The 15,139-nt window shown below is 45.6% G+C and overlaps 1 protein-coding gene across 1 annotated transcript in view; it reads right to left on the bottom strand.

Annotated features, from left to right (window-relative positions):
• LOC132385074 (E3 ubiquitin-protein ligase TTC3-like) overlaps nucleotides 1-15,139 on the bottom strand; it is a 277,705-nt gene that overhangs the window by 154,412 nt on the left and 108,154 nt on the right. The window contains exons 21-23 of the mRNA XM_059956787.1: nucleotides 9,756-9,943; nucleotides 8,651-8,722; nucleotides 8,022-8,078 (exon numbers count right to left, since the gene is read on the bottom strand). Of these exons, the coding sequence (XP_059812770.1) occupies nucleotides 8,022-8,078; nucleotides 8,651-8,722; nucleotides 9,756-9,943 (317 nt within the window). The remainder of the gene's footprint in view (nucleotides 1-8,021; nucleotides 8,079-8,650; nucleotides 8,723-9,755; nucleotides 9,944-15,139) is intronic.

The raw sequence follows: 15,139 nt of genomic DNA, 5'->3' as shown, positions 1-15,139 counted from the left end.
TTCTTCCTCTTGCACCCTTGGGGCTGGTATGAACTCTCCCGGGACGGCCAGGGGTGCGCTGTACACCAACTCGGCCAACGAGGCATGCAGATCCTCTTTGGGCGCTGTGCGAATTCCAAGCAGGACCCAGGGAAGCTCGTCCACCCAGTTAGGTCCTCTCAGGCGGGCCACGAGAGCCAACTTCAAGTGACGGTGGAAGCGTTCCACTAGTCCGTTCGACTGTGGGTGGTAGGCAGTAGTGTGGTGTAGCTGCGTTCCCAACAGGCTGGCCACAGCCGACCACAGGCTGGAGGTGAACTGGGTGCCTCTGTCACAGGTAATGTGGGCCGGTACCCCGAAGCGTGCTACCCAGGTTGCAATCAGTGCTCGGGCGCAGGAATCGGCAGATGTGTCGGTGAGCAGGACCGCCTCTGGCCACCTCGTGAACCGGTCTACCATAATTAGGAGGTACCGCGCTCCTCGTGACACTGCTAGGGGCCCCACGATATCCACATGAATGTGGTCGAATCTCCGGTGGGTGGGTTCGAACTGCTGCGGTGGGGCTTTAGTGTGCCGCTGCACCTTGGCTGTTTGGCACTGCGCGCACGTTCTGGCCCATTCACTGACCTGCTTTCAAAGTCTGTGCCATGCGAACTTGCTGGAGACCAGCCGGACGGTTGTCCTGATAGATGGGTGCGCCAAACCGTGTATGGAGTCGAAAACTTGCCGCCTCCAGGCTGCCAGGACAATGGGGTGAGGTTGGCTGGCAGCCACATCGCACAGGAGGGTCCTATCACCTGGGCCTATGAGAAAGTCCTGCAGCTGCAAACCTGAGACTGCGGCCCTGTAGCTGGGCATCTCGTCGTCTGCCTGCTGCGCCTCTGCCAGTGCTGCATAGTCCACCCCCAGGGACAGGGCCTCGATAGCTGGTCTGGAGAGTGCATCTGCCACAACGTTGTCCTTTCCCGAGACATGCTGGACGTCCGTCGTGTACTCGGAGATGTAGGACAGATGTCACTGCTGGCGAGCCAACCAGGGATTGGACACCTTCGTGAACGCGAAGGTCAACGGTTTGTGGTCCGTGAACAGGGTGAACGTCGTGCCTTCTAACAAGTACCTGAAATGCCGGATTGCCAGATACAGTGCCAACAGCTCCTGGTCGAAAGCACTGTACTTGAGTTTGGGTGGTCGTAGGTGCTTGCTGAAGAACGCCAGGGGTTGCCAGCACCCCACGATGAGCTTCTCCAGCACCCCACTGACTGCTGTGTCGGATGCGTCCACTATGAGTGTGTTCGGAATGTCCATTCTGGGGTGCACCAGCATCGCGGCATCTGCCAAGGCTTCTTTGGCTTTAACGAAAGCAGCCGCAGCCTCCTCCTCTCAAGTAATGTCCTTGCCTTTACCCAACATCAGGGTGTACAAAGAGCACATGATACGGGCTGCTGAGGTGATGAAACGGTTGCTTTCCACAGCACGTCTGCCCAGGCCGCCACCTTCCGGGCGTCGCTGAAATCTGTGTCGGCCAGCAGCAGGTGTATGTCTTCGGGCAGTTGCTCTAGGAACGCTTGCTCAAACATGAATCAGGGCTTGTGTCCATCAGCCAGGGCCAGCATCTCGTTCATCAATGCTGATGGCAGTCTGTCTCCCAAACTGTCCAGGTGAAGCAGGCGGGCACCCCGCTCATGCCGCGAGAGGCCAAAGGTCCAAATGAGCAGCGCTTTGAATGCTTCATATTTGCCTTCTTCCGGGGGTGACTGTATGAAATCCGCAACCTGGGCGGCCGTCTCCTGGTCAAGGGCGCTCACCACGTGATAATAACGCGTGGAATAAGAAGATATCTGCCGAATCTGGAACTGGGCTTCTGCTTGGCTAAACCACACGCGTGGTCGCAGCGTCCAGAAAGTCGGCAGCTTTAGTGAAACTGCGTGAACAGATGAAGAGTCGGTCATCTTTGGTCCAAATCCCATTTGGACCGTCGGGGTCACCAATGTAGCGATGTACTACATACAGAGCTAGAGACAACGACACGCAGTCGGTAAGTCGTTTCGAGTAGTTTATTCAAACTTCGCGGCGCTGGCATTTAATCCCTAGCACCCGCCCCCTCCGGGCGGAAATGACGTCAGAGGTGCATTACCAAAGTTTCCATCCGTGCATTGACTATTTGTGAGCCGGTTTGCCTGCGCAGAAAGTGGGTCACCACAGGGTGAATATTTTTTAATAGGCACTGTAATGCTCTTACGCTACTCACCTACATATGACAGCATATACATATGTGACCAACCTATGTACATATCCATCTCCATGCATCACCCAGTTACGTGCTTCCCCTTATATATATGTCACACAGCTAACGTCCTGTGTACATAGGTCTCCGAGCAATATACACGCCAATGTACCTATGTCACCCACTTACATACACCCCAGTGTAAATATGTCACCCACTTACATACATCCCAGTGTAAAAACATCACCCACTTACATACACCCCAGTGTAAATACATCACCCACTTACATACACCCCAATGTAAATGTGTTACCCACTTACATACACCCCAGTGTAAATATGTCACCCACTAACATACACCCCAGTGTAAATGTGTCACCCACTTACATACATCCCAGTGTAAATACGTCACCCACTTACATACACCCCAGTGTAAATATGTCACCCACTTACATACACCCCAGTGTAAATGTGTTACCCACTTACATACATCCCAGTGTAAATACGTCACCCACTAACATACACCCCAGTGTACATACGTCACCCACTTACATACACCCCAGTGTAAATGTGTTACCCACTTACATACATCCCAGTGTACATACGTCACCCACTTACATACAACCCAGTGTAAATATGTCACCCACTAACATACACCCCAGTGTAAATGTGTCACCCACTTACATACATCCCAGTGTAAATACGTCACCCACTTACATACACCCCAGTGTAAATATGTCACCCACTTACATACACCCCAGTGTAAATGTGTTACCCACTTACATACATCCCAGTGTAAATACGTCACCCACTAACATACACCCCAGTGTACATACGTCACCCACTTACATACACCCCAGTGTAAATGTGTTACCCACTTACATACATCCCAGTGTACATACGTCACCCACTTACATACAACCCAGTGTAAATATGTCACCCACTTACATACATCCCAGTGTAAAAACATCACCCACTTACATACACCCCAGTGTAAATATGTCACCCACTTACATACACCCCAGTATAAATACGTCACCCACTTACATACGTCCTAGTGTACATACATCACCCACTTACATACACCCCAATGTAAATGTGTTACCCACTTACATACATCCCAGTGTAAATACGTCACCCACTAACATACACCCCAGTGTAAATATGTCACCCACTAACATACACCCCAGTGTAAATGTGTCACCCACTTACATACACCCCAGTGTAAATATGTCACCCACTTACATACACCCCAGTGTAAATGTGTTACCCACTTACATACATCCCAGTGTAAATACGTCACCCACTAACATACACCCCAGTGTACATACGTCACCCACTAACATACACCCCAGTGTAAATGTGTCACCCACTTACATACATCCCAGTGTAAATACGTCACCCACTTACATACACCCCAGTGTAAATATGTCACCCACTTACATACACCCCAGTGTAAATGTGTTACCCACTTACATACATCCCAGTGTAAATACGTCACCCACTAACATACACCCCAGTGTACATACGTCACCCACTTACATACATCCCAGTGTAAATGTGTTACCCACTTACATACATCCCAGTGTACATACGTCACCCACTTACATACACCCCAGTGTAAATATGTCACCCACTTACATACATCCCAGTGTAAAAACATCACCCACTTACATACACCCCAGTGTAAATATGTCACCCACTTACATACACCCCAGTGTAAATATGTCACCCACTAACATACACCCCAGTGTACATACGTCACCCACTTACATACACCCCAGTGTAAATGTGTTACCCACTTACATACATCCCAGTGTACATACATCACCCACTTACATACACCCCAGTGTAAATGTGTTACCCACTTACATACATCCCAGTGTAAATACGTCACCCACTTACATACACCCCAGTGTAAATATGTCACCCACTTACATACATCCCAGTGTACATACGTCACCCACTTTCATACACCCAAGTGTAAATGTGTCACCCACTTACATACATCCCAGTGTAAATACGTCACCCACTTACATACACCCCAGTGTAAATATGTCACCCACTTACATACACCCCAGTGTAAATGTGTTACCCACTTACATACATCCCAGTGTAAATACGTCACCCACTAACATACACCCCAGTGTACATACGTCACCCACTAACATACACCCCAGTGTAAATGTGTCACCCACTTACATACATCCCAGTGTAAATACGTCACCCACTTACATACACCCCAGTGTAAATATGTCACCCACTTACATACACCCCAGTGTAAATGTGTTACCCACTTACATACATCCCAGTGAAATACGTCACCCACTAACATACACCCCAGTGTACATACGTCACCCACTTACATACATCCCAGTGTAAATGTGTTACCCACTTACATACATCCCAGTGTACATACGTCACCCACTTACATACACCCCAGTGTAAATATGTCACCCACTTACATACATCCCAGTGTAAAAACATCACCCACTTACATACACCCCAGTGTAAATATGTCACCCACTTACATACACCCCAGTGTAAATATGTCACCCACTTACATACACCCCAGTGTAAATACGTCACCCACTTACATACGTCCCAGTGTACATACATCACCCACTTACATACACCCCAATGTAAATGTGTTACCCACTTACATACATCCCAGTGTAAATACGTCACCCACTAACATACACCCCAGTGTACATACGTCACCCACTTACATACACCCCAGTGTAAATGTGTTACCCACTTACATACATCCCAGTGTAAATACGTCACCCACTAACATACACCCCAGTGTACATACGTCACCCACTTACATACACCCCAGTGTAAATGTGTTACCCACTTACATACATCCCAGTGTACACACGTCACCCACTAACATACACCCCAGTGTACATACGTCACCCACTTACATACACCCCAGTGTAAATGTGTTACCCACTTACATACATCCCAGTGTACATACGTCACCCACTTACATACACCCCAGTGTAAATGTGTTACCCACTTACATACATCCCAGTGTAAATACGTCACCCACTAACATACACCCCAGTGTACATACGTCACCCACTTACATACACCCCAGTGTAAATGTGTTACCCACTTACATACATCCCAGTGTAAATACGTCACCCACTTACATACACCCCAGTGTAAATATGTCACCCACTTACATACATCCCAGTGTACATACGTCACCCACTTTCATACACCCAAGTGTAAATGTGTCACCCACTTACATACACCCCAGTGTCTCCCAGCAATATACACCCCCATGTACCTATGTCACCCACCTACATACATCTCCTTCTACATACATCACCCACTGACATACACCCCAGTGTACATACATCACCAATCTAGATATGTCCCCATGAGCACACATCACCGACCTACAGACGTTCCCATATATCGCCCACGTACATACGTCCCCATGTACATACATCAGCCATCTACATAGGTCCTAATGTAAATACGTCACCGACCACATTTTATAAGTAATTAATGCAGAGAAAGACATAATTGCGAAGGATTGATAAACTTTTTCTAGCAACTGTGCACTTGAGAAATATAGCTGTACTTTAAACTTCCTTGCTTACCTTTAAAAGTTCAAAGTTAATTTTATTATCAAAGTACATATACAGTTGCAAGAAAGGTTTTGTGAGCTCTTTGGAATTACCTGGTTTTCTGCATTAATTACTCATAAAATGTGGTCTGATCTTCATCTAAGAAACAATATATGGACAAACACAATCTGCCTGAACTAATATAACACAAATAATTGTACTACTTCTTGGCAATACTAAGTGCACCATTTAAACAATCACAGTCTAGGTTCAAAAAAGTATGTAAACATCTGGGGAATTGTTTTCTACAAAAGCTATTTGGAGCCGGGTGTTCCAATCAATGAGATGAGATTGGAGGTGTGGGTTGTAGAGGTACCCTACCCTAAAAAATGACACACAAAGTCAGGTCAGAGCCTGCTCTTCTCAAGAAAGATCTGTTTACGTACACTATGCCTCAGTCAAAACAACTTTCAGAGGACCTTAGAAGGATTGTAGAGATGCATGAAGCTGGAAGAGGCTACAAAAGCACTTTTAAAGACCTGAGTGCTCATCAGTCCACAGTCAGAAAAAATGTCTAAAAACGGAGGAAATTCAGTACTGTTGCTACTCTCCCAAAGAGTGGGTGTCCTGCAAAGATCACACCAAGCGCGCAATGTGCAATGCTGTAGGAGTTGAAAAAGAACCCAAGGGTAACAGCAAAAGACCTGCAGAAATCTTTAGAACTTGCTAAAGTCTCTGTTCATGTGCCCACTATAAGAAAAACACTGAACAAGAATGGTTCAATACCACTCTCCAAAAAGAAAATTGCTGTACATCTCAAGTTTGCAAAAGACCTCCTGAATGTTCCACAAAGCTCCTGGGACAATGTTCTGTGAACAGATGAGACAAAAGTTGAACTTTTTTTTCCCAGAAATGCACACTGCTATGTTTGGAGGACAAAGGGCACTGCACACAAACACCAAAGCCTCATCCTAACTGTGAAACATGATGGAATGAGCATCATGGTTTGGGGCTGCTTTGCTGCCTCAGGGCCTGGACAGCTTGCAATCGTTGAGGGAACAATGAATTCAAAATTGTATCAAGACATTTTACAGGAGTGTGCCAGGGTAGCGGTCTGTCACCTGAAGCTTAATAGAAGTTGGATGATGCGACAAGACAATGATCTGAAACACAAGAGTAAATCAACAACAGAATGGTTTAAAAAAAAGAAGAAAATTCGTGTTTTGGAATGGCCAAGTCAGAGTCCAGACTTTAACTCAGTTGAGATGTTGTAGCATGACCTGAAGAGGGCTGTTCATGCAAGGTATCCAAAAATATTAATGAACAGAAACAGCTTTGTATGGAGGAATGGTCTAAAACTCTTCCTCGCCAACATGCAACTCTGATCAGCAGGTACAGGAAACATTTGGTGGAGGGTATTGCTGCTCAAGGAGGTTCTACCAGTTATTAAATACAAGGGTCTACATATGCTTTTTCGGCCCGGACTCAGAATGATTAAGAAATGTGTTCAATAAAGACATGAAAAGTACAACTTTTAGTTTAGGCAGATCATGTTTGTCTGTTAACGTGGCTTAAATGAAGATCAGGCCACATTTTGAGTAATTAATGCAGAAAACCAGTAAATTGCAAAGGGATCACAAACTTTTTCTTGCAACTGTACATTGCCAGACTACATATGTCACCAGTATGCATACATGACCCAAATATGATCCGTGTGCTCTCCCCACGTGTTCACATCTGGACTCTGATACAGGGAAGGAGGTATGAGGATGAGATTGCTCTGGGAGCTAGCACTGACCAGATTTTTCACGAGTCCTGAGAAATATGCATTAGGAACACCCTCTGCAGGTAACACCTTTGACTCATGATTTACTCTGTGTTCAGTCAGCTTTGGTCACTCACTAATCTCACCATCTTCTTCCCTCTTCTGTTCATGGGGTCCTACAGCCCAGCTTGTTCAGACTGACCAAGGACCCAGTTTCCTGTATTTGGCCTAAATCTTCACCACCATGGACCTTGGGTTGCCTGGCATGGTAGTATAGCAGCTAGCATAACAACTTACAGCGGCAGAGATAACAGGAAAAAGAAGCAAAAGGAGGAAAGAGAGATAAAGAAAAGAATAAAGTGGAAAGATGCAGTGAAGCAAAAAGAGAAAGGCAATCGGCTCATTCCCCTCCCCCCATCACATCGTTCAGACTCAGAGCATGGGATGTGGGGCTGGGAATGTGATTTACCTTTTTTCCCTTAGTCTTTTTCTTCTTTTTCTTCCGGCTGTATCTCTGGGGATCGTTCTGTAATTTCAAACATATTTTTAGATTTAGATTCTGCCTCAAAATACCTGGCAAGAGCACACAGTTCTCAAACTGGCTGCTCTGATAATGCTGATCTCAGTGGGCAGAACAGCTGGACAATGCTGTCGGCTGTTGGATGTGGACCCAGCTCATAGGGACAGCACTTAACAGCTTTAAATCAAATCACAAAATGTCAAGGGCACAAAAGAGGCCACTCAGCCCTTCAAGTATGTACTGGATCTCTGCAAGAGCAATCAACCCACCCCAGTTTCTGTCTACCTCCTTGGAGATCTGCAACTTTTAAATCCATTAGAATATGGATTCAGTTCCCTTGGAAGTGCCATGGTTGAACCCACCAAAAACGCACCATTGTACAGTGCAGACACCAACCACTCCCTCCTCCTTTCCTAATTCCTTAACCTCTGGATCCTGCTTTTTCCACCAGTGGGAGCAGTTTCGAGGTTTGTCCTGATCCCTGTGCGCTTTCCAGAATCCGCTTGCTGCCCTCAGCTTCCTCAGACCGCATGCAAGGTAAAACCCCATCCATCTCCCCACACCTTAAAACAGCTCACCGCACTCTGTGTCCCGGATGCCTGTGAGCTCCCCTCGCCTTTCGCAGTCACTTGAAACAAAAGCGAGTTATCCTGCAAGAACGAGGAGAATGGTGAGCACTGAAGAGCAAGGAGTTACCCTAATGCGATCCTAGATCCACATGGATCAAGGAATCCTCACACAACCAGCAAGGGAACAATGCCATCCTACTACTTCCCCAAGTAGACCTCAGCATTTAAGAAGCACTTGGAGCGGTGGGGCCTGGAGAAGTGCTGGCCGAATACAAGAAATTGGGACTGGCTAGGTGGACAGTCTCACACGCAAAATACTGGGACAACAAGAGGTAGGGACAACAAACGATCCACTAGAGAACCTCAGCAGCTTTAGCAGTATCCATGGTGGGAACTGAATTATCGATGTTTCAGGTTGAAACCCAGCATGAATCCACATGCAGAATTTTAACCCAAAATGTTGACAATTCCTTCCCACCCACCAGAGATGGTGCTCAACCCACTGAGTCTCTGTTCCTCCAAATTCCAGCATCTGCAGTCTGTTAGGTGTCCGACAAATTCAGGGAGTTACACTCTCATTTGGTCAGCTTCCAAAGAAGTGCTATGATGAAGGAGTCCCCTCAGGAGGTGGCCCTCCATAAACCAAGCAACCAGCATGTAAATAAAGCAGACCAGAAAACAGGCAGAAATGCCAGTGCTAGACTACAACTCCAGAGAGGCCTCGAATATTAAAGCAAGGATATAACGTTGAGGCTTTTTAAAGCATTGGTCATACCACATTCGGACTATCGTCAGCAATTTTGGGCCCCATATCTAAGAAGGGTGCTGGCATTGAGGAGGGTCCAGAATGGTTTACAATAATGATCCCAGAAATGAAAAGGTTAACATATGAGGAGCATTTGATGGCTCTAAGCCTGTATTCACTGGAGTTTTGAAAAATGGGGGGAGGGGAGATCTCATTGAAACCTATTGAATATTGAAAGGCCTAGATAGAGTGGATGTAAAGAGGATGTTTCCTACAGTGGGGGAAGTCTTGAACCAGAGAGCAGACTCTAAATATAGCCTAACTGTTCCTATCTCTTATGTGAAGGCGAGCAAGAAGCTCCTGTTCTACCTCCTCCGTGGCATCCTGAGCTGGTGCAATCTCTCCCTCTTTGCCAGCCTCTGCCTCTTTCTCTGTCTCTTTCCCTTTCTTCCCATCAGGAGTGGCTGTGCCTGTTGGCAATGTGGGATTCTCCTTCCGTCCTGGAGGAGGTTCCAATTTGGATTCTCCCATCTTCATCGGTTCCTTGGTCTTCGACTCTGCAACAGCAAGGAAGAGTTAGAAGTTGGAAAAGAATCATAGCAAGAGAGAGGAGATCATTCAGTTCTTCACACCCAGGATGGCTTAGAAACAGAAGGAACTACAGTCAAGGGAGGGGAAGCAGACAAGACAGATGTCTTTGTTTCTCCCCATTTTGTAGACTCTGAATTGATTCTTGCTCTGGGATAATTGAATGAGAGCAAATGAATGTGGACACAAGGAGCTTCAGGTAATTACCTGCTAAACCTGAGACTATTCTCAGACAAGTAGCTACTTATTATGTAAAGTGGCAGACTTACCAGAGAAGCAATATGTAATCTCATTTGACTCAGTGTTTGGGTCACCAGTTGAAAGGAACACAAGGCTGAGGGGCAGAAATATAGAACAATGTTGGTTGTAGCCCTGAACTACAGCCAGGGCTACAACCAACCCAGGTTGGTCCGGTGACCTTGAGCCAAAGGGATGGAGATCCATCATTTCAACTGATCAGGAACACTATAAGAGTCAGGAACTCTTATATGTAACAGTGATGAATTTTCAACAGCCAGAGACCAACCATCACAGATAAGGATGACCTCACGAACACGTGGAGATCGGGTCTACGAGGAATGCATGGCCAGTGTAGACTCCTTTCTTGGGTAATACCTTTTTCTCTTCATTGACTGTTCATGAGGAGTCAGGGAATTCTAATGGGTGTGGACACAGGTAGTTCTTTTGTGAACCCATGTGCTTTTTAGTGGAAACAATAAAGGATACTTGTTGGTAAATACAGATTCTCTGTGCCTTTCTGATGATTGCTACTAAGGAGTAAGGTCCCTATAACAGTCGAGTCAAAAGTCAGTTGAGTTTATTTTCATCTGCACAAGTGCATGTGTGCACAGGTGCAATGAAAAACTTATTGCAGCAGCATGATAGGGACATAACATCAGGTAAGTAACATTCACAAGAAAAACATAAATTAAACTTCAATTACTCAAAATTATACAAGATACAAGACAATTAGAACCAAAAAATGTCAACTATGGTGCAACACACAAAAAATTGGACTATGCCAGTCAGTGAGCGGGCGCATGAGAAGAAGCAGCGGCTTCACTTCGGCACGCAGTTGAAGATTTAAAACCATCAGCGCTTTGCAGCAGTTTTCAGAGTTGGACAGCGCCCAATCAGTGAGCAGGAGGATGAGAAGAAACAACAATTGTTCTTAGGTGCACGGTTGAAGATTTAAAAAGGCAGCGCTCTGTGGCAGTTTTCAGAGTTGCACTGCACCCAATCTGTGAGTGGCAGCACGATAACTGGTAATTTCACTTAAGTACGCTATTTTAGATATGGTGTATGACAGTTTTCAGAGTGTGCCCAATCAGTGAATGGGAGCATCAGAAGAAGGAACATATTTCATTTAGGTATGCAGCTGAGGATTGAAAAGGGCAGCACTTTGCAGCAGTTTCAGATTTGGACCACGCCCAATCAGTGAATGGCAGCATGAGAAGAAACTACGATTTCAGCTAAGTCCGATGCTGAAGATTAAAAAAGGCAGCGCTTTGCGATAATTTTCAGAGTTGGACTATGCCCAGTCAGAAAACGGGAACATGAGAAGAAGAGGCAATTTCACTCAGGTACATGGCTGAAGATTAAAAAAGGCAACTCTTTGCAGCAGTTTGCGGAGCTGGCCTATGCCCAATCAGTGCAGGAGGATGAGAAGAAGTGGCGATTTCACTTAAGGTTTTTTTGCAGATTTTAAAAAAAAGGCAGCACTTTGCGGCAGTTTTTGGAGTTGGACCGTGCCCAATGAGCAGGATGAGAAGCAGTAGCAATTTCCTTAGGTACATGGCTAAAGGTTAAAAGCGGCAACACTTTGCAGCAGTTTTTGGAGTTGGACTACACCCAATCAGTGAGCTGGAGCATCAGAAAAAGCGGTAATTTCATTTAGGTTTGCAGTTGAATGTTAAAAAAGGCAGCATTTTGCAGCAGTTTTCAGAGTTGGACCATGCCCGATTAGTGAGCGGGGAGATGAGAAGTAGTGGCAATTTCACAAAGTTATACGGCTGAAGATTTAAAAAGGCAGCGCTTTGCAGCAGTTTTCAGAGTTGGACTGTGCCCAATTAATGAACAGGATTCATTAGAAAGGGAGAATAAAAGTAAGGCAGGGGTGGGCAGAGCGGCCATTGTGTAAGTGTGGCTTTGGCGCATCAGGCTTGGGTGAGCTAAGTATCTGGTAAGTTTCTTCTTCTTCTTTATTCCTCATCCCTTGTCTGTTAGGGCACAATTCGTGCAGTGAGAATGGCTCCAGGGGCTGTGTCTTGTTCTGTGTCTAAGACGAGGAATTCTGAGAAACCATCAGCCTCCCGGATAACCACATCTACACTGGGTGAACTAAGTTACAGCTCCTGAGAGAACGTATTTAGGAACTGAAGCTCCAGCTCGATGACCTTCGATTCATACGGGAGAATGAGGAGGTGATAGACAGGAGCTACAGGGAGGTAGTCACCCCTAGGTTGCAGGAGACAGGTAACTGGGTGACGGTCAGGAGAAAGAGGGGAAAGGGGCAGCCGGTACAAAGTACTCCTGTGGCCGTTCCCCTCAATTATAAGTACACCGTTTTGGATACTGTTGAGGGGGGCAACCTACCGGGGGGAGCCGCAGTCAGCAGGTTTCTGGCACTGAGTCTGGGGCTGTGGCTTAGAAGAGAACAGAGGTGATATGAGATTCCTCAGTCAGAGGAATAGAGACGAACGAGATTCTGTGGACGTGATAGAGACATCCAGACGGTATGTTGTTGCCCAGGTGCCAGGGTCAGGGATGTCTCGGACTGGGTCCGCAGTATTCTAAAGGGGGAGGGGGAGCATATTGGCATCAATGTCATGGGTAGGAAAGGTAAGGGGGTCCTGAAGAGAGATTTTAGGGAGCAAGGTAGAAAGCTGAAAAGTAGGACCCTCCAGGGTAGCAATCTCTGGATTGCTGCCCATGTCACATGCCAGTGAGGACAAGAATAGGATTATGTGGCAGATGAATGTGTGGTTGAGGAACTGACATGGGGTGGCAGAGGTTCAAAATTGTTGATTATTGGGATCTGGGTGGCATTGTTCTGTTGGTAGAAAAATGAAATCAAATCATTAGGAAGAGGTGACATAGGATCAAAAGATGTTGAATCATTGTGGGTTGAGTCAAGGAACTGTAAGGGTAAAACGACCCCAATGGGTGCTGTATACAGGGGTGTGAACAGTAGAAAAGATGTAGTCTACAAATTACAATGGGGGATAGAAATTGCATGTCAAAGGGGCAATGCTACCAATAGTCATGGGGGGATTTCAGTTTTCAGGTAGATTGGGAAAATCAGGTTGGTGCTGAATCCCAAAAGGGGAAATTTGTGGAATGCCTATGAGGTGGCTTTTTAAAGTGGCTAGTGGTGAAGCTATTAGGGGATCAGCTATTCTAGACTGGGTGTTGTAAAACGAACCAGAATTAATTAGAGAGCTTGAGGCAAAGGAACCCTTAGGGCCAAGTGATCATAATATAATAGAATTCACCCTGATATTTGAGAAGGAGAAGCTAAGGTCAGATGTATCAATATTCCAGTGGAGTAAAGGGAGTTACAGAGGCATGAGAGAGGAGTTGGCCAGAATTGACTAGAAAGAAACATTATCAAGGATGACGGCAGAGCAGCAATGGCTGGAGTTTCTGGTAGCAATTTGGAAGGTGCAGGATAGATACATCCCAAAGAGGAAGAAGTGTTCTAAAGGCGGGATGACGTAATTGTGGTTCACAAAGGAAGTCAAAGCCACAGAGAGGGCAAATAATAGAGCAAAAATTTGTGGGAAATTGGAGGATTGAGAAGGTTTCAAATACCAACAACAAGCAACTAAAAATCATTAAGGAGGAAAAGATAGAATACATACTGTAGGTGAGCTAACCAATAAAATTAAAGAGGATTCCAAAATTTTCGTCAGATACATTAAGTATAAAAGACAGGCAAGAGTGGATATCAGACCACTGGAAAATGATGCTGGAGATGTAGTAATGAGAGACAAGGAAATAGTAGACAACCTGAATAAGTACTTTGCATCAGTCTTCACTGTGGAAGACATTCTGAAGGTGTATAAGTCACCTGGACCAGATGGTGTACACCCTAGAGTTCTGAAAGAGGTGGCTGAAGTGATCGTGGAGGCATTATTAATGACCTTTCAAGAATCAACTGATTCTAGAATGGTTCTGGAAGACTGGAAAATTGCAAATGTCACTCCACTCTTCGAGAAGGGAGAGAGGCAGATGAAAAGAAACTATAGGCCAGTTAGTCTGACATCAGTGGTTGGGAAGATGTTGGAGCTGATTGTTAAGGACGTGGTGTTCTGGTACTTGGAGGCACATGATAAAATGCGTTAAAGTCAGCATGGTTTACTTAAGAAAAAATCTTGCCTGACAAATCTGTTGGAAGAAATAACAAACATGATAGACAAAGGAGAATTAGTAGATGTTGTGTACTTCGATTTTCAGAAGGCCTTTGACAAGGTGTCACACATGAGGCTGCTTAACAAGTTAAGAGTCCATGGTATCACAGGAAAGATTCAAGAATGGATAAAGAGTGACTGATTGGCAGGAGGCAAAGAGTGGGAATAAAGGGAGCCTTTTCTGACTGGCTGCCGGTGACTAGTGATGTTCCACAGGGATCTGTGTTGGGACCAATTCTTTTTATGTTATATATCAATGATTTAGATGAAGGAATTGATGGCTTTGTGGCCAAGTTTACAGATGATACGAAGATAGGTGGAAGGACAGGTAGTTTTGAGGAAACAGAGAGGTTACATAAGGACAGATGAGGAAAATGGGAAAGTAGCAGATGGAATGTATAGTCATGCACTTTGGTAGACAAAACAGAAGTGAATACTATTTTCTAAATAGAGGGAAAAATTTAAAAATCTGAGATGCAAAGGGACTTGGGAGTCCTTGTGCACAATTCCCTAAAGGCTAATTTGCAGGTTGACTTGGTGTTAAGGAAGGCAACTACTACTACATCGACTCAGGCCTAGGGGGTCAGCATCAGGCACGACGACAGACTCTCCACTCCTCTCTCTCCCTCATCAATATGTTCAGTTCATCTACATTAGCTATCTTCTAGGAGCGTGTTGACCATAGTCTTGGGAGGGCGCCCAGGGTTCATCCTCCCATGCTTGGGCTCCCATGTGATGACTAGGCTGGCAGGT

The sequence above is a fragment of the Hypanus sabinus genome, chromosome X2 (assembly GCF_030144855.1).
Source record: "Hypanus sabinus isolate sHypSab1 chromosome X2, sHypSab1.hap1, whole genome shotgun sequence".
NCBI classification, from domain to species: domain Eukaryota; kingdom Metazoa; phylum Chordata; class Chondrichthyes; order Myliobatiformes; family Dasyatidae; genus Hypanus; species Hypanus sabinus.
This window is presented reverse-complemented; position numbering and strand designations above follow the sequence as displayed.